The 18,493-nt window shown below is 45.3% G+C and overlaps 1 protein-coding gene across 11 annotated transcripts in view; it reads left to right on the top strand.

Annotated features, from left to right (window-relative positions):
- The window catches only part of dlg1a (discs large MAGUK scaffold protein 1a), a 389,839-nt gene that overhangs the window by 158,105 nt on the left and 213,241 nt on the right, over positions 1-18,493 (top strand). The window contains exon 1 of one of the 11 annotated variants that reach the window (XM_045687917.1): positions 10,063-11,447. The exons of the other annotated variants lie outside the window; for them this stretch is intronic. Within the exon in view, the coding sequence (XP_045543873.1) occupies positions 11,190-11,447 (258 nt within the window). The 5' untranslated portion in view covers positions 10,063-11,189. Of the gene's footprint in view, positions 1-10,062; positions 11,448-18,493 lie in introns of those variants that run through there. 11 annotated transcript variants of the gene reach the window in all.

The raw sequence follows: 18,493 nt of genomic DNA on the forward strand, positions 1-18,493 counted from the left end.
GACATCCCCCCTCCCCTTAATGACTAGCCTAGCCCTAAACTCAGGACATCCCCCTCCCCTTAATGACTAGCCCAGCCCTAAACTCAGGACACCCTCCCCTTAATGACTAGCCCAGCCCTAAACTCAGGACATCCCCCCCTCCCCTTAATGACTAGCCCAGCCCTAAACTCAGGCCACCCTCCCCTTAATGACTAGCCCAGCCCTAAACTCAGGACACCCTCCCCTTAATGACTAGCCCAGCCCTAAACTCAGGCCACCCTCCCCTTAATGACTAGCCCAGCCCTAAACTCAGGCCACCCTCCCCTTAATGACTAGCCCAGCCCTAAACTCAGGACACCCTCCCCTTAATGACTAGCCCAGCCCTAAACTCAGGCCACCCTCCCCTTAATGACTAGCCCAGCCCTAAACTCAGGCCACCCTCCCCTTAATGACTAGCCCAGCCCTAAACTCAGGACATCCCCCCTCCCCTTAATGACTAGCCCAGCCCTAAACTCAGGACATCCCCCCTCCCCTTAATGACTAGCCCAGCCCTAAACTCAGGACATCCCCCCTCCCCTTAATGACTAGCCCAGCCCTAAACTCAGGCCACCCTCCCCTTAATGACTAGCCCAGCCCTAAACTCAGGACATCCCCCCTCCCCTTAATGACTAGCCCAGCCCTAAACTCAGGACATCCCCCCTCCCCTTAATGACTAGCCCAGCCCTAAACTCAGGACATCCCCCCTCCCCTTAATGACTAGCCCAGCCCTAAACTCAGGACATCCCCCTCCCCTTAATGACTAGCCCAGCCCTAAACTCAGGCCACCCTCCCCTTAATGACTAGCCCAGCCCTAAACTCAGGACATCCCCCTCCCCTTAATGACTAGCCCAGCCCTAAACTCAGGACATCCCCCCTCCCCTTAATGACTAGCCCAGCCCTAAACTCAGGACATCCCCCCCTCCCCTTAATGACTAGCCCAGCCCTAAACTCAGGACATCCCCCCCTCCCCTTAATGACTAGCCCAGCCCTAAACTCAGGACACCCTCCCCTCCTGTCGCTGGACTTTTGAACTGTGATAACAGCCATTAGGGTGTGTTAAAATGACTCTTCAGTGATGTACAGTGGCCGGGTAAAGTGGACCATTAAGAACCCATTAGTCTGTAGACTTTAGAGAAGATTGTTCACCAGGCAGGCTGCAGTGGTGGTGCTGGGTTACATGCAACAGGAGAGTGGAAGGGTCAAGGGTCATCCTACAGGTGCACTGTACCGGACTTGAGTACAGATGTCTCTTGTTGGGATTGCCTCCGAGTCTGTCCAAAATGTATCCTAAAGCTACGCTTACAGTGAAAACATGTTCATTTATTCATGATGGTTCCGTCTTGGTTGCGCAGATACAATGTAGTTATACAGTTTACCTGGGATACTTACACCGTGACTACACTGGTCGTTCTTTTGAAACGTCATTTGGGCAGCTTCCTTGTTATTGTTCTGTATCTACAACATGGATCAGCTCAAAAATGTTCTGGAAAATGTACATGCTAGTTCTAAAACTCAAGTGATAATATCATGGAATGTTAATTTGAGCAGGGAGGGTACTGTAGTTTGTTAATTTGAGCAGGGAGGGTACTGTAGTTTGTTAATTTGAGCAGGGAGGGTAGTGTAGTTTGTTAATTTGAGTAGGGAGGGTAGTGTAGTTTGTTAATTTGAGTAGGGAGTGTAGTGTAGTTTGTTAATTTGAGTAGGGAGGGTAGTGTAGTTTGTTAATTTGAGTAGGGAGGGTACTGTAGTTTGTTAATTTGAGTAGGGAGGGTAGTGTAGTTTGTTAATTTGAGTAGGGAGGGTAGTGTAGTTTGTTAATTTGAGTAGGGAGGGTAGTGTAGTTTGTTAATTTGAGTAGGGAGGGTAGTGTAGTTTGTTAATTTGAGTAGGGAGGGTAGTGTAGTTTGTTAATTTGAGTAGGGAGGGTAGTGTAGTTTGTTAATTTGAGTAGGGAGGGTAGTGTAGTTTGTTAATTTGAGTAGGGAGGGTAGTGTAGTTTGTTAATTTGAGTAGGGAGGGTACTGTAGTTTGTTAATTTGAGTAGGGAGGGTAGTGTAGTTTGTTAATTTGAGTAGGGAGGGTACTGTAGTTTGTTAATTTGAGTAGGGAGGGTACTGTAGTTAATTTGAGTAGGGAGGGTACTGTAGTTAATTTGAGTAGGGAGGGTACTGTAGTTTGTTAATTTGAGTAGGGAGTGTAGTGTAGTTTGTTAATTTGAGTAGGGAGTGTAGTGTAGTTTGTTAATTTGAGTAGGGAGGGTAGTGTAGTTTGTTAATTTGAGTAGGGAGGGTAGTGTAGTTTGTTAATTTGAGTAGGGAGGGTAGTGTAGTTTGTTAATTTGAGTAGGGAGGGTAGTGTAGTTTGTTAATTTGAGTAGGGAGGGTACTGTAGTTTGTTAATTTGAGCAGGGAGAGTAGTGTAGTTTGTTAATTTGAGTAGGGAGGGTAGTGTAGTTTGTTAATTTGAGTAGGGAGTGTCGTGTCTTTGGGTTACCATTAAACTGAAGATATGTTTATCAATTAGCTCCCTGTAATTATTATCACGCGATTAAACTGATTAATCGTTTAATTGTAATTAACTAGGAGATCGGGGCACCAAGGAGAATATTCAGATTACAAAGCTATAATTTTCCTAATATAACTTTCCTGTACTATAATATTATATTCTATTATAGTATAGGCCGATTATCTTCTAGTTTCAATGGTGTATTTTACCTTTAGTCCAGTCTCATTCCAAACATCGTAAATTGTTGTATCTGCACGAACCCAGTCTTTACTAAAATCATCCATACATCAATTGTCTTAAAATCATTTATTTACTACACTAAGTAATTAACAGAAAAACATACAAACAGTAATTATTGTCACAAAGGATTGGTATTTGAATGTGCCCTTGTGGGCTAAACAGGCTGGTCGGCCTGTTGAACAATGGGTCATAAATGGTCAGCTGAGAAGTTTACACAGAGTTCATTAATATTACAATTGACAATTGAAGGCTCACTCATTCGGGAACAATTGCAATCAATATATATTTACGCTCAGTGTGTCGTCGTTCTTTGTTGGAGAGTAGTTCTGTTGGGGAGTTTTGTCCGCGTTCTCTCTCTCTCTCTCCCGGTTAGAATGGAAGTGTCAGAGCGACATTCATTAATGTCGTCATAGAATGGTGTTTTCGTTGGTCTTCGCGTTCGATTATATAATTTACTTAGCTGCAGACTAATAATTAATATCAAAGACTTGTTCTTATTCTGTCAGTATCAATAGTCTAAAAGTTAACCACGTGGTATGGTTCACTTTCAGTAGAGGAATTAGATGGTAGAACCTATTTGGCCAACGGAGTGTAGGCCTGGTCTGGAGAAATGTAAATCAGGGAGTGTTTTATAGTGCCCATCGAACAGGCTGGTCAAATGACGCCTGGTCCTGTATATGTCCCTGGGGCGTGCCTATGACTGAGTTGGATTTGGTTACAGAAATACAATTCTATCACATTACATCAGTACATAGCATCTCAATGTCTTACAAAAGCTTTATCCTTATCAATACATTCCATACACCCATATGAGGCAAGTCTTAAACTGAGTCTATTATATAAACAGTTTTATGGTAATATGGCTATATTGTCTCTTCTGAGTATCACAAAATGGTACCAGCGGATCAGTTCGTAGCTGGATTCTTCAATTCTATGAGTTGGAAGAATTTCCTTTGTCTCTCTATGGGCCATGTGGCCAGAGACTTTCCTGGAATTTTAGAGTTTTTACAAACCTTTACACACAGGGTGGATTGTGTGCAAAAGGGAGAGGCCAACGTCATGACAGGAGGGTACTGTAGTTTGTACATTTGAGCAGGGAGGGTACTGTAGTTAGTTAATTTGAGCAGGGAGGGTACTGTAGTTTGTTGAACTTTGCATATTCAGCGCATTTGGAAGGTATTCCCCTTGACTTTTTCATTTTGTTACGTTACAGCCTTATTCTAAAATGTATTCAATTGTTTTTCCCCCTCATAAATCTACACACAATACCCCATAATGACGAAGCAAAAACAGGTTTTTATAATATTTTACAAATTGATAAACTGAAATATCACATTTACATAAGTATTCAGACCCTTCACTCAGTACTTTGTTGAAGCACCTTTGGCAGCGATTACAGCCTCAAGTCTTCTTGGGTATGACGCTACAAGCTTGGCACACCTGTATTTGGGGAGTTTCTCCCCATTCTTCTCTGCAGATCCTCTCAAGCTCTGTCAGGTTGGATGGGGAGCGTCGTTGCACAGCTATTTTCAGGTCTCTCCAGAGATGTTTGATCAAGTCCAGGCTCTGGCTGGGCCACTCAAGGACATTCAGAGACTTGTCCCGAAGCCACTCCTGTGTTGTATTGGCTGTGTGCTTAGGGTCGTTGTCCTGTTGGAAGGTGAACCTTCGCCCCAGTCTGAGGTTCTGAGCGCTCTGGAGAAGGTTTTCATCAAGGATCTTTCTGTACTTTGCTTCGTTCATTTTTCCCTCGATCCTGACTAGTCTCTCAGTCCCTGCCGCTGAAAAACATCCCCACAGCATGATGCTGCCACCACCATGCTTTACCGTAGGGATGGTGCCAGTTTTCCTCCAGATGTAACGCTTGGCATTCAGGCCAAAGAGTTCAATCTTGGTTTCATCAGACCAGAGAATCTTGTTTCTCATGGTCTGAGAGTCCTTAAGGTGCCTTTTGGCAAACTCCAATCGGGCTGTCGTGTCTTTTATTGAGGAGTGGCTTCTGTCTGCCCACTCTACCATAAAGGCCTGATTGGTGGAGTGCTGCAGAGATGGTTGTCCTTCTGGAAGGTTCTCACATCTCCACAGAGGAACTCTGGAGCTCTGTAAGAGTGACTGTCGGGTTACTGGTCACCCCCCTGACCAAGGTCCTTCTCCCCCGATTGCTCAGTTTGGCCTTGTGGCCAGCTCTAGGAAGAGTCTTGGTGGTTCCAAACTTCTTCCATTTAAGAATGATGGAGGCCACTGTGTTCTTGGGGACCTTCAATGCTGCAGATTGTTTGGGGTACCCTTCCCCAGATGCGCTGTCAACTGTGGGACCTTCTATAGACGGGTTTCTGCCTTTCCAAATCATGTCCAATCAACTGAATTTACCACAGGTGGACTCCAATCAAGTTGTAGAAACATCTCAAGGATGATCAATGGAAATAGGATGCACCTGAGCTCAATTTATTGTCTCATAGCAAATTAGTCTGAATACTTATGTAAATAAGATATCAGATTTTTTTTTTTTTTAATACATTTGCAGACATTTCTAAAAACCTGTGAAACTTTGTCATTATGGGGTATTGTGTGTAGATTGAGGGCTGTAACGTAACAAAATGTAGAAAAAGTCAAGGTGTCTGAATACTTTCCCAATCCACTGTCAGTGCTTCCAGGGTAGAGCTGAGCTGAGAGAAATACTTTTAACTCTGTGGAACACACTCAGGGGTCCGCAGCACCACTCTCATCAAATATACATGTCCCGGGTACTTATTTAATTGGCAATGCATTATTGAGCTGATCCTACATGTATAAGGTCACATTGGATTGAGGATGCAGACAGAGACAGAGTTTTGACAGCCGCGCTGTCTGCCTGAGTACACTGGAAGTGATCAAGCAGGTACAGGAAAGGCTAACAGCTTGTATGAGTGTGTCATTCACATGTGTTACGTTCTTGGAATAGATGGGCAGGTGGTGTTTGGATATCTCATTTACTGTGGGGTGGGGGGGTGGAATGAGTGGGTGGAGTTCGTGAGTGGGTGGAGTTCGTGAGTGGGTGGAGTTCGTGAGTGGGTGGAGTTCGTGAGTGGGTGGAGTTCGTGAGTGGGGTGGGGGTGGGTGGAGTGGGTGGGTGGGTGGAGTGGGTGGGTGAGTAGTGGGTGGACTGGTGGAGTGGGTGAGTGGAGATCGTGAGTGGGTGGAGTTCGTGAGTGGTGGAGTGGTGTGAGTGGGTGGGTGGAGTGGTGTGAGTGGGTGGGTGAGTAGTGGGTGGACTGGTGGAGTGAGTGGGTGAGTGGAGTGAGTGGGTGAGTGGAGTGAATGGGTGAGTGAATGGGTGGAGTGAATGGGTGAGTGGGTGGAGTGAATGGGTGAGTGGGTGGAGTGAGTGGGTGGAGTGAGTGGGTGGAGTGAATGGGTGAGAGTGAATGGGTGAGAGTGAGTGGAGTGGAGTGAATGGGTGAGGGTGAGTGGAGTGGAGTGAATGGGTGAGAGTGAGTGGAGTGGAGTGAATGGGTGAGAGGGAGTGGAGTGAATGGGTGAGAGGGAGTGGAGTGAATGGGTGAGAGGGAGTGGAGTGAATGGGTGAGAGGGAGTGGAGTGAATGGGTGAGAGGGAGTGGAGTGAGTGGAGTGAGAGGGAGTGGAGTGGAGTGAGAGGGAGTGGAGTGAGAGTGAGTGGAGTGAGAGTGAGTGGAGTGAGAATGGGTGAGTGAGTGAGTGGGTGAGGGTGAGAATGGGTGAGAGTGAGTGGAGTGTATGGGTGAGAGTGAGTGGAGTGTATGGGTGAGAGTGAGTGGAGTGTATGGGTGAGAGTGAGTGGAGTGTATGGGTGAGAGTGAGTGGAGTGGAGTGAATGGGTGAGAGTGAGTGGAGTGGAGTGAATGGGTGAGAGTGAGTGGAGTGTATGGGTGAGAGTGAGTGGAGTGTATGGGTGAGAGTGAGTGGAGTGTATGGGTGAGAGTGAGTGGAGTGTATGGGTGAGAGTGAGTGGAGTGTATGGGTGAGAGTGAGTGGAGTGTATGGGTGAGAGTGAGTGGAGTGTATGGGTGAGAGTGAGTGGAGTGTATGGGTGAGAGTGAGTGGAGTGGAGTGAATGGGTGAGAGTGAGTGGAGTGGAGTGAATGGGTGAGAGTGAGTGGAGTGGAGTGAATGGGTGAGAGTGAGTGGAGTGGAGTGAATGGGTGAGAGTGAGTGGAGTGGAGTGAATGGGTGAGAGTGAGTGGAGTGGAGTGAATGGGTGAGAGTGAGTGGAGTGGAGTGAATGGGTGAGAGTGAGTGGAGTGGAGTGAATGGGTGAGAGTGAGTGGAGTGAATGGGTGAGAGTGTGAAAGGTCTCAGGAAGAGCCTCCTGTAACATAGTGAGACACCTGGATGGAACTTAACTTCCTGTAGCTGTGGTTATTCATGGGTTAATAACATTGTTGGAGAACATCGGCTAGTTACATTACGTACACATCTCCTTGCAGCAGTGGTGCAACCAACTCTGTTTTTCTATATCATGGCAGAAGAATCAATTGTGCATAAGATTAACATAATCTATGCCCATACCAAAAATGATTATTTATACTCCTTGAAAATATCCCTGCCATTTCCCTAGCTAACCACAGCACTATGTACAGTAGTAAAATATCATTTTACTCCCTGAAAAGAAATATCCCTGCCATTTCCCTAGCTAACCACAGCACTATGTACAGTAGTAAAATTTCATTTTACTCCCTGAAAATAAATATCCCTGCCATTTCCCTAGCTAACCACAGCACTATGTACAGTAGTAAAATATCATTTTACTCCCTGAAAATAAATATCCCTGCCATTTCCCTAGCTAACCACAGCACTATGTACAGTAGTAAAATATCATTTTACTCCCTGAAAATAAATATCCCTGCCATTTCCCTAGCTAACCACAGCACTATGTACAGTAGTAAAATTTCATTTTACTCCCTGAAAATAAATATCCCTGCCATTTCCCTAGCTAACCACAGCACTATGTACAGTAGTAAAATTTCATTTTACTCCCTGAAAATAAATATCCCTGCCATTTCCCTAGCTAACCACAGCACTATGTACAGTAGTAAAATATCATTTTACTCCCTGAAAATAAATATCCCTGCCATTTCCCTAGCTAACCACAGCACTATGTACAGTAGTAAAATATCATTTTACTCCCTGAAAATAAATATCCCTGCCATTTCCCTAGCTAACCACAGCACTATGTACAGTAGTAAAATTTCATTTTACTCCCTGAAAATAAATATCCCTGCCATTTCCCTAGCTAACCACAGCACTATGTACAGTAGTAAAATATCATTTTACTCCCTGAAAATAAATATCCCTGCCATTTCCCTAGCTAACCACAGCACTATGTACAGTAGTAAAATATCATTTTACTCCCTGAAAATAAATATCCCTTCCTTTTCTCCGGCTGTAGTGCTAACTAGAGGTAGATGCTATTTCTGTCTCCCAGCTACAGTGAGGCTGATCTGATCAGGACCTGACTGTAGGTGCCTGTGGATACAGACACCACAGCGATGATATGTGGATACAGACACCACAGCGATGATGTGTGGATACAGACACCACAGCGATGATGTGTGGATACAGACACCACAGCGATGATGTGTGGACACAGACACCACAGCGATGATATGTGGATCCAGACGCCACAGCGATGATATGTGGATCCAGACGCCACAGCGATGATATGTGGATCCAGACGCCACAGCGATGATATGTGGATCCACACACCACAGCGGTGATATGTGGATCCACACACCACAGCGGTGATATCTGGATACAGACACCACAGCGGTGATATGTGGATCCACACGCCACAGCGGTGATATGTGGATCCACACGCCACAGCGGTGATATGTGGATCCACACGCCACAGCGGTGATATGTGGATCCAGACATCACAGCGGTGATATGTGGATCCAGACATCACAGCGGTGATATGTGGATCCAGACATCACAGCGGTGATATGTGGATCCAGACACCACAGCGGTGATATTTGGATACAGACACCACAGTGATGATATGTGGATCCACACACCACAGCGGTGATATGTGGATACAGACACCACAGCGATGATATGTGGATACAGACACCACAGCGGTGATATGTGGATACAGACACCACAGCGATGATATGTGGATCCACACACCACAGCGGTGATATGTGGATACAGACACCACAGCGGTGATATGTGGATACAGACACCACAGCGGTGATATGTGGATACAGACACCACAGCGGTGATATGTGGATACAGACACCACAGCGGTGATATGTGGATACAGACACCACAGCGGTGATATGTGGATACAGACACCACAGCGGTGATATGTGGATACAGACACCACAGCGGTGATATGTGGATACAGACACCACAGCGGTGATATGTGGATACAGACACCACAGCGGTGATGTGTGGATCCAGACACCACAGCGGTGATGTGTGGATCCACACACCACAGCGGTGATGTGTGGATCCACACACCACAGCGGTGATGTGTGGATCCACACACCACAGCGGTGATGTGTGGATACAGACACCACAGCGGTGATGTGTGGATACAGACACCACAGCGGTGATATGTGGATACAGACACCACACCGGTGATATGTGGATCCACACACCACAGCGGTGATATGTGGATCCACACACCACAGCGGTGATATTGGATCCACACACCACAGCGGTGATATGTGGATCCACACACCACAGCGGTGATATGTGGATACAGACACCACAGCGATGATATGTGGATGAGGAGTCCTATTATTTCTCTCTGTCTCTGGAGAATATCTTTGGAGTTGTAGGAGCAGGCAGGGAGGGAGGAGCTTGGTTGGTGGGATTGCAGCTCTATTTGATGTGAAAGCTGTTGCCATGGTGCCGGTCCCCACAGAGTAGGAGCACGAGCTGTGACAATGGCTCTTACCTCGTTGACACCTGTGACTCTGGCTCAGCTATAGGCTGGCTCTGGCTCTGGATGGAGGAGGAGGAGGATGCTTCTACTATTTGAGTGTGAGAGGAAGATGAGGAGGAGGAGACAGAGAATCAACAGGCGTTCACACAGACCAGGATCCTATTCCTTTTTTCCCCTCTGATGGGCACAGGCTGTTGTTATTCCACTGTGGATCGGTGGCGGCAGTATGTGTGGGAGACCAGCGAGCTGCAGTGTCTGAAAACACCCGAGGAGGAGAACACACATTTACACACATTTACACACACACACACACACACACACACACACACACACACACACACACACACACACACACACACACACACACACACACACACAGTCACCATCACCCAGCACCAGAAGCCGACGTTTACCGGACTGAACTGGCTAACGGCTAATACTTCCTTCCTGGATTTTACACACTCATCTGGGAAGTGTATCTGTGGCGTCTCACACTCATCTTGTTCTCAAACGCTTTTGGGCATTTTCTTATTCCTTTCTCCTCTGTCTATCTGCTCCTTCTGGACCTGCGAGCACCTTTAGAGAGAGGCGCTGAGTTTCCGTGTTATGTCGGCTGGCAGGAGCGTCAACAGCGTCCATAATCATATCTGGTGACACATGGGTGTCTACGCCTGGACAATCAGTAACACCTCTCTGTGAAAGATTTCCTGTGGCGACAGAGGTTTCTGATGACTTTCAATAGAGTTCAACTCTTCTGGGACTGAGTGAGGGGGAGAAGGGTGGAGAGGAGGAGGAGGAGGAGGAAGACCACACCAGATCAGAGCTCAGGATGGATCTTCTCTCCATCTATATTTAATGTGTGGAGGTTTGGAGGGGGGGAGTCTCTGAGCTGTTCTTCTCCTCTTAAGAATGTACTGTGATTGAGCCCTGGTCATTTGTCTGCACTTCACTGGAGGTCCACTTACAACCTGGAAGCAAAGGAGAGACAGAAAGAAAGAAATAGAGCTCTCTTCTCTGATGTCTCCAAGACTTGTCAGGTAATCAAGCCCATTTCCTGCCTTTCGACCCCCCCACCTTCCCGTTCTGTCGTTCTTGAAAGAGAAGAGAACAAGAGAGAGAAGAGTCCCAGTGATCCAGGGAGACTACTGCTGGGGAGTTTCTGGCAGTGCCATCTGTCTCTGTCTCTCTCCGTCCTAACTGCCTTCCCAGCTGTTGACCATGTTGCGTCTGGTGTGTCCCCCTGGTTAGAGAACGGAGGATGCAGACGGGGCTGTCTGTCTTTCACGATCTAATGGACTTCCTTTTGGACTTTTGGTCCCTCTTACTGCTCAATAGGATGCAGTGAGTAACCTTACCCATGCATGTACACCCCTCCAACTCCTTCACCTTATATTCCTCTCCTCTGTGGCTGCCAGTTCAATCGCTCTGTAGGCCAACTGTTCTCTTGTTCCTGGCCCTAAAGGAAGAGAAGAGGGGATAGTTATTTCTCTTCCCTCCTCTGGTCCCTTGCTCCTGAGATGAATTTCATCTTCGGCAACAACACTCAGTTCCCACGAGGTGGGCGGAGCGGTGGAGGTGGGGGCCAAGGGCATGGGGGGCCCCAGAAACAGAAGCAGGGGCCCAAGAGAGGCACCTCAGAGGAATTGCCCTCGGGGCATCATACGGGCTCACCTTCCTCCTCCTCCTCCTCTTCCTCCTCTCACTGGCAGCAGCTCATCACCTTCTTCTCCAAGAGAAATGCCTTTAGTGACTGCATCACAGCCGGAGCCACTCAGGTAATTCCAGATCACACGCCTGTAGTACCAACAGGTATACTGTAAATGTGCTCACACTCCCGATTTCCTGCTTTTATTGCCTGGTAATACTCAGTGTTTGTGGACAAGGCAAGGAACAATTCTGGATTGTTCAATTGTTTGGGCTTGATATTTGCCTGTGTAGACTGTAGCCTCTGATACTTGTGTGGCAAACAATGTTTCTATTTATATTCCTCAAGGTTACTATGGCAGCTACTGTTGCTCTAAGATGTCTCTAAGCATGTAGGCAGAGGATGCAGAAGGTTCCCAAAAAGCTCAGCATTGAAAGTGTAAACTAAGATGCCTGTTTCCTCAGCCTTGTGGAGAGGTGCAGAGATGTCCGTCAGTCTCCTGGGAGTGTACTTTAGAACCTGACGTGTTTACCGAGAGACCAATCCCTAGTCCCCTTGGCACCTAGCCACCTCCTAATACCTCTCTGGAGCATTAGATGTCCTGCTTCACCATGCTCCTTTAACGCATCAAGTCAATCAGTCATTTATTCCTTGACCAAGGTTAACTAACCTGGCTAGCATCCTCACATAGTGCTGTCTCAGTCCTGTCTTCCTGTCTTGTCTTGTCAACCATCAGGAGTTGGGAGTAGAGGAGAGATTGGTTGGTTATTCTCTGTGTCTGGTGAGGCAGGAGGGCTCATGGTCACTACTGTACTGGAGGCTCAAGTTTCACCTCTGATAATTATCATCCATTACATACTGATGGAACCGTAACAGATGAATGGACAAGAGCGAGATTAACCACAAGTTTGATTTGTCTTTTAATGTGTTGGCAAACCCTCATGAAGATCTGTTGAGCAAATTGTTGGTGTAAAGATGCTTGTTCAAGAAGAGGCTCACTAGTGAGCTGAACTTTCAGTGACATCATGACCAAGTGGGGCTTGTGTTCCCATCCAGTCCTGTGTTGCAGTAAATCAACAGGGCCTGCTGTCTGTCTGTACCCTGATGTCCAGGGACTGCTGTCTGTGGTGTAGGCAGCTGGCGCCAGCAGCACTCACTGCTCTATTGTTTTCCGAGTTATAAACTGTAATCAGATTGGACTGGGCCTAGAGCTTCTTCCCAAGGTGTTGTCCAGAGCACTTAGTGGAGGGCTAATGGCCCATTACATCTGCTGCTGCTGTACTGTGAGGTGCCATCACTTTTATATCAATTCATCCTGTCTTTTACTGAGGGAAGAAGAGATGGATGGAGACTTTTGGGAGATGGATGGATGGAGACTTTTGAAAGATTGAATAAATGGATGGATGGAGATGGATGGATGGAGAAGGACGCATGGGAGGAAGAATCTTCTGTAGTACTCACAACAACCACTTCATCTTTCTTTCATGAGCCTTTTTACCCACAAATACCCGAACATACAGTACGTTCTCACGCCACGGCCTCCTGGTCATTAAGACATACCTTCTCTGTCGTCCTCTAGGATCTGAGTTCAAGACCCGTTTAAGGTTCAGATCAGGAGTTGGGTCAGTATAGCAAAGCAAGGATTAAAGTCCTGAGAAATTGTTACGGATATGTTCAGTCTATTTTAGGGGTGTAAGGGCTGAGTCCCGATACTTCTTGTAGATCTCATGTAAAGCCTCATACAGGAATATATAATGTACCTAGCTGTATGGGCATGCAGTAATGTACCTAGCTGTATGGGCATGTCAATTGTGTCAAACTCGAAACGAGTTGATTCGTGTAATTAGTGCAGGTCTTCTGTTGTGGTCGGGTGTTCTAGAACTTTCTCGGGTAGCATGGATTGTTGTGTTGGAGGTTTGTCTCTCTAGGAGTGGACTGGAGTGCTGTAATGGTAGGAAGCAGAGATGTTTTCTCTATGTCTCTGTAATAATTGATGAGGAGGTAAGCATCGCTGAGGAGGAAACTTATACACAAACTACAGAGCGTTTCTTAACAGACGATCGTGTAAAACGGAGGCGGGGGAACACAGGAGGATTGCTTTGGTGGATCCTTCACCAAACATGGAAGGGTCTTGAATATTAAGGATAAAGGGATCCATGACTGTATGAGATATAGGGATCCTTGAATGTACGGGATGTACTGTAGGGATCCTTGAATGTATGGGATGTACTGTAGGGATCCTTGAATGTATGGGATGTACTGTAGGGATCCTTGAATGTACGGGATGTACTGTAGGGATCCTTGAATGTATGGGATGTACTGTAGGGATCCTTGAATGTATGGGATATACTGTAGGGATCCTTGAATGTATGGGATGTACTGTAGGGATCCTTGAATGTACGGGATGTACTGTAGGGATCGTTGAATGTATGGGATGTACTGTAGGGATCCTCGAATGTATTGGATGTACTGTAGGGATCCTTGAATGTACGGGATATACTGTAGGGATCGTTGAATGTATGGGATGTACTGTAGGGATCCTTGAATGTATGGGATGTACTGTAGGGATCCTCGAATGTATGGGATGTACTGTAGGGATCCTTGAATGTATGGGATGTACTGTAGGGATCCTTGAATGTATGGGATGTACTGTAGGGTACTGTAGGGATCCTTGAATGTATGGGATGTACTGTATGGATCCTTGAATGTACGGGATGTACTGTAGGGATCCTTGAATGTACGGGATATACTGTAGGGATCCTTGAATGTATGGGATGTACTGTAGGGATCCTTGAATGTATGGGATGTACTGTAGGGATCCTTGAATGTACGAGATATACTGTAGGGATCCTTGAATGTACGGGATATACTGTAGGGATCCTTGAATGTACGGGATATACTGTAGGGATCCTTGAATGTATGGGATGTACTGTAGGGATCCTTGAATGTATGGGATGTACTGTAGGGATCCTTGAATGTATGGGATGTACTGTAGGGATCCTTGAATGTATGGGATGTACTGTAGGGTACTCTAGGGATCCTTGAATGTATGGGATGTACTGTAGGGTACTCTAGGGATCCTTGAATGTACGGGATGTACTGTAGGGATCCTTGAATGTACAGGATGTACTGTAGGGATCCTTGAATGTACGGGATGTACTGTAGGGATCCTTGAATGTACGGGATGTACTGTAGGGATCCTCGAATGTATGGGATGTACTGTAGGGATCCTCGAATGTATGGGATGTACTGTAGCGATCCTCGAATGTATGGGATGTACTGTAGGGATCCTCGAATGTATGGGATGTACTGTAGGGATCCTCGAATGTATGGGATGTACTGTAGGGATCCTCGAATGTATGGGATGTACTGTAGGGATCCTTGAATGTATGGGATGTACAGGGCCTTTGGGAAGTATTCAGACCCCATTACTTTTTCCACATTTTGTTACGCGACAGCCTTATTCTAAAATTGATTAAATCAAACATTTTCCTCAACAATCTACATACAATACCCCATAATGACAATGCGAAAACAGGTTAATTTACATTTTTGCAAATGTATGTAAAAAAATATATATATATATATATATATATATATATATATTTGGGGATAACAAGTATTTTCTGTCATGCAATAAAATGCTAATTATTTACTTAAAAATCATACAATGTGATTTTCTGGATTTTTGTTTTAGATTCCGTCTCTCACAGTTGAAGTGTACCTATGATAAAAATTACAGACCTCTACATGCTTTGTAAGTAGGAAAACCTGCAAAATCGGCAGTGTATCAAATACTTGTTCTCCCCACTGTGTGTGTGTATGTATGTATGTATGTGTATATATATATATATTTTTTTTTTACATACATTTGCAAAAATGTAAATTAAACCTGTTTTCGCTTTGTCATTATGAGGTATTGTGTGTAGATATATATATCCTTATTTTACATACAGTTGAAGTTGGAAGTTTACATACACCTTAGCCAAATACATTTAAACTCAGTTTTTCACACTTCCCTGTCTTAAGTCAGTTAGGATCACCACTTTATTTTAAGAATGTTAAATGTCAGAATAATAGAAGAGAGAATGATTTATTTCAGCTTTTATTTCTTTCATCACGTTCCCAGTGGGTCAGAAGTTTACATACACTCAATTAGTATTTGGTACCATTGCCTTTAAATTGTTTAACTTGGGTCAAACGTTTCAGGTAGCCTTCCACAAGCTTTCTCCACAATAAGTTGGGTTAATTTTGGCCCATTCCTCCTGACAGAGCTGGTGTAACTGAGTCAGGTTTGTAGGCCTCCTTGCTCGCACACACTTTTTCAGTTCTGCCGACAAATATTCTACCGGATTGAGGTCAGGGCTTTGTTATGGCCACTCCAATAGCTTGACTTTGTTGTCCTTAAGCTATTTTGCCACAATTTTGGAAGTATGCTTGTGGTCATTGTCCATTTGGAAGACCCATTTGCGACCAAGCTTTAACTTCCTGACTGATGTCTTGAGATGTTGCGTCAATATATCCACATAATTTTCCTCCCTCGTGATGCCATCTATTTTGTGAAGTGCACCAGTCCCTCCTGCAGCAAAGCACCCCCACAACATGATGCTGCCACCCCGTGCTTCACGGTTGGGATGGTGTTCTTCGGCTTGCAAGCTTCCCCCTTTTTCCTCCAAACATAACGATGGTCATTATGGCCAAACAGTTATATTTTTGTTTCATTAGACCAGAGGACATTTCTCCAAAAAGTACCATCTTTGTCCCCATGTGCAGTTCCAAACCGCAGTCTGGCTTTTTTATGGCGGTTTTGGAGCTGTGGCTTCTTCCTTGCTGAGCGTCCTTTCAGGTTATGTCGATATTGGACTCATTTTACTGTGGATATAGATACTTTTGTACCTGTTTCCTCCAGCATCTTCACAAGGTCTTTTGCTGTTTTTCTGGGATTGATTTGCACTTTTCGCACCTGAGTACGTTCATCTCTAGGAGACAGACCGCGTCTCCTTTCTGAACCGTATGACAGCTGCGTGGTCCCATGGTGTTTATACTTGCATACTATTGTTTGTACAGATGAATGTGGTACCTTCAGACGTTTGGAAATTGCTCCCAAGGATGAACCAGACTTGTGGAGGTCTACAATTTTTTTTCTGAGGTCTTGGCTGATTTCTTTTGATTTTCCCATGATGTCAAGCAAAGTGGCACTGAGTTTGAAGGTAGGCCTTGAAATACATCCACAGGTACACCTCCAATTGACTCAAATGATGTCAATTAGCCTATCAGAAGCTTCTAAAGCCATGACATCATTTTCTGGAAGTTTCCAAGCTGTTTAAAGGCACAGTCAACTTAGTGTATGTAAACTTCTGACCCACTGGAATTGTGATACAGTGAATTATAAGTGAAATAATCTATCTGTAAGCAATTGTTGGAAAAATGACTTGTGTCATGCACAAAGTAGATGTCCTAACCAACTTGCCAAAACTATACTTTGTTAACAATAAATGTGTGGAGTGGTTGAAAAACAAGTTTTGATGACTCCAACCTAAGTGTATGTAAACTTCCGACTTCAACTGTAAGCATTCAGATCACTTTGCTATGAGACTCGAAATTGAACTCAGGTGCGTCCTGTTTCCATTGATCATCCTTGAGATGTTTCTACAACTTGATTGGAGTCCACCTGTGGTAAATTCAATTGATTGGACATGATTTGGAAAGGCACACACCTGTCTATATAAGGTCCCACAGTTGACAGTGCATGTCAGAGCACAAACCAAGCCATGAGGTTGAAGGAATTGTCGTAGAACTTCGAGACAGGATTGTGTCGAGGCACAGATCTGGGGAATGGTACCAAAACGTTTCTGCAGCATTTAAGGTCCCCAAGAACACAGTGGCCTCCATCATTCTTAAATGGAACAAGTTTGGAACCACCAAGACTCTTCCTAGAGCTGGCAGCCCGGCCAAACTGGGCATTCTGGGGTAAGGGCCATGGTCAGGAAGGTGACCAAGATCCTGATGGTCACTCATGACAGAGCTCCAGAGTTCCTCTGTGGAGATGGGAGAACCTTCCAGAAGTACAACCATCGCTGCAGCACTCCACCTTTATGGTAGAGTGACCAGACGGAAGCCACTCCTCAGTAAAAGCCACATGACAGCCCACTTGGAGTTTGCCAAAAGGCACCTACAGACTCTGACTATGAGAAACAAGATTATTTGGTCTGACAAAATCAAGATTGAACACCCTGGCCTCAAATACCAAACGTCACGTCTGGAGGAAACCTGGCACCACTCATCACCTGGCAAATACCATCCCTACGGTGATGCATGGTGGTGGCAGCATCATGCAGTGGGGATGTTTTTCAGCGGCAGGGACTGGGAGACTAGTCAGGGTTGAGGCAAAGATGAACGGAGCAAAGTACTGAGAGTTCCTTGATGAAAACTTTCTCCAGAGTGGTTTACTTTCCAATAGGACACCGAACCTAAGCGCACAGCCAAGACAACGCATAAGTGGCTTTGTGACAAGTCTCTGAATGTCCTTGAGAGGCCCAGCCAGACCCTGGACTTGAACCTGATCGAACATCTCTGGAGAGACCTCAAAATAGCTGTGCAGCAATGTGGTATAAATGTGATATTTCAGTTTGTTATTTTTAATAAATTAGCAACAATTTCCCCAAAACAGTTTTGCTTTATCATTATGGGATATTGTGTATAGATTGATGAAGAGAAAAAAATTTTTTTTAATGAATTTTAGAATTTGGCTGTAATGTAAATGTGTAAAAAGTCAAGGGGTCTGAATACTATCCGAATTCACTGTAGGCGTTGTTGATGTATGGGATATAAGGATCCTGGCGTATCAACCTGGTGGAAAGAGAGAGTCTTTTCTTCCTGGTTGTTGTGTGTCTTTCTCCTCTTTCTCTCTATCCCAGAAGGAATCTCCTGTTATCCCATGTCCCTTCCTTAGGCCACGAGTCTGGTGTGTAGCCTACCTGAAGGAATAAATTACCTTCTGTCTGTACTCTGTGTGCGCCCGTGCGTGTTGGCGTGTGTCCACTCTGCTGTTCGTCACCATATCCACTGGCAGTGCTAGCGTTGACAGAGTCTCTGTGAATGATGGCAGCTAATTTACAAGTCATTTGTAGTTTTAAATTAGTAAAACCTTGGTCTTTGTGAGGTCCTTTCAGCGCC

This window comes from Salmo salar, chromosome ssa10 (genome assembly GCF_905237065.1).
Source record: "Salmo salar chromosome ssa10, Ssal_v3.1, whole genome shotgun sequence".
NCBI classification, from domain to species: Eukaryota; Metazoa; Chordata; class Actinopteri; order Salmoniformes; family Salmonidae; genus Salmo; species Salmo salar.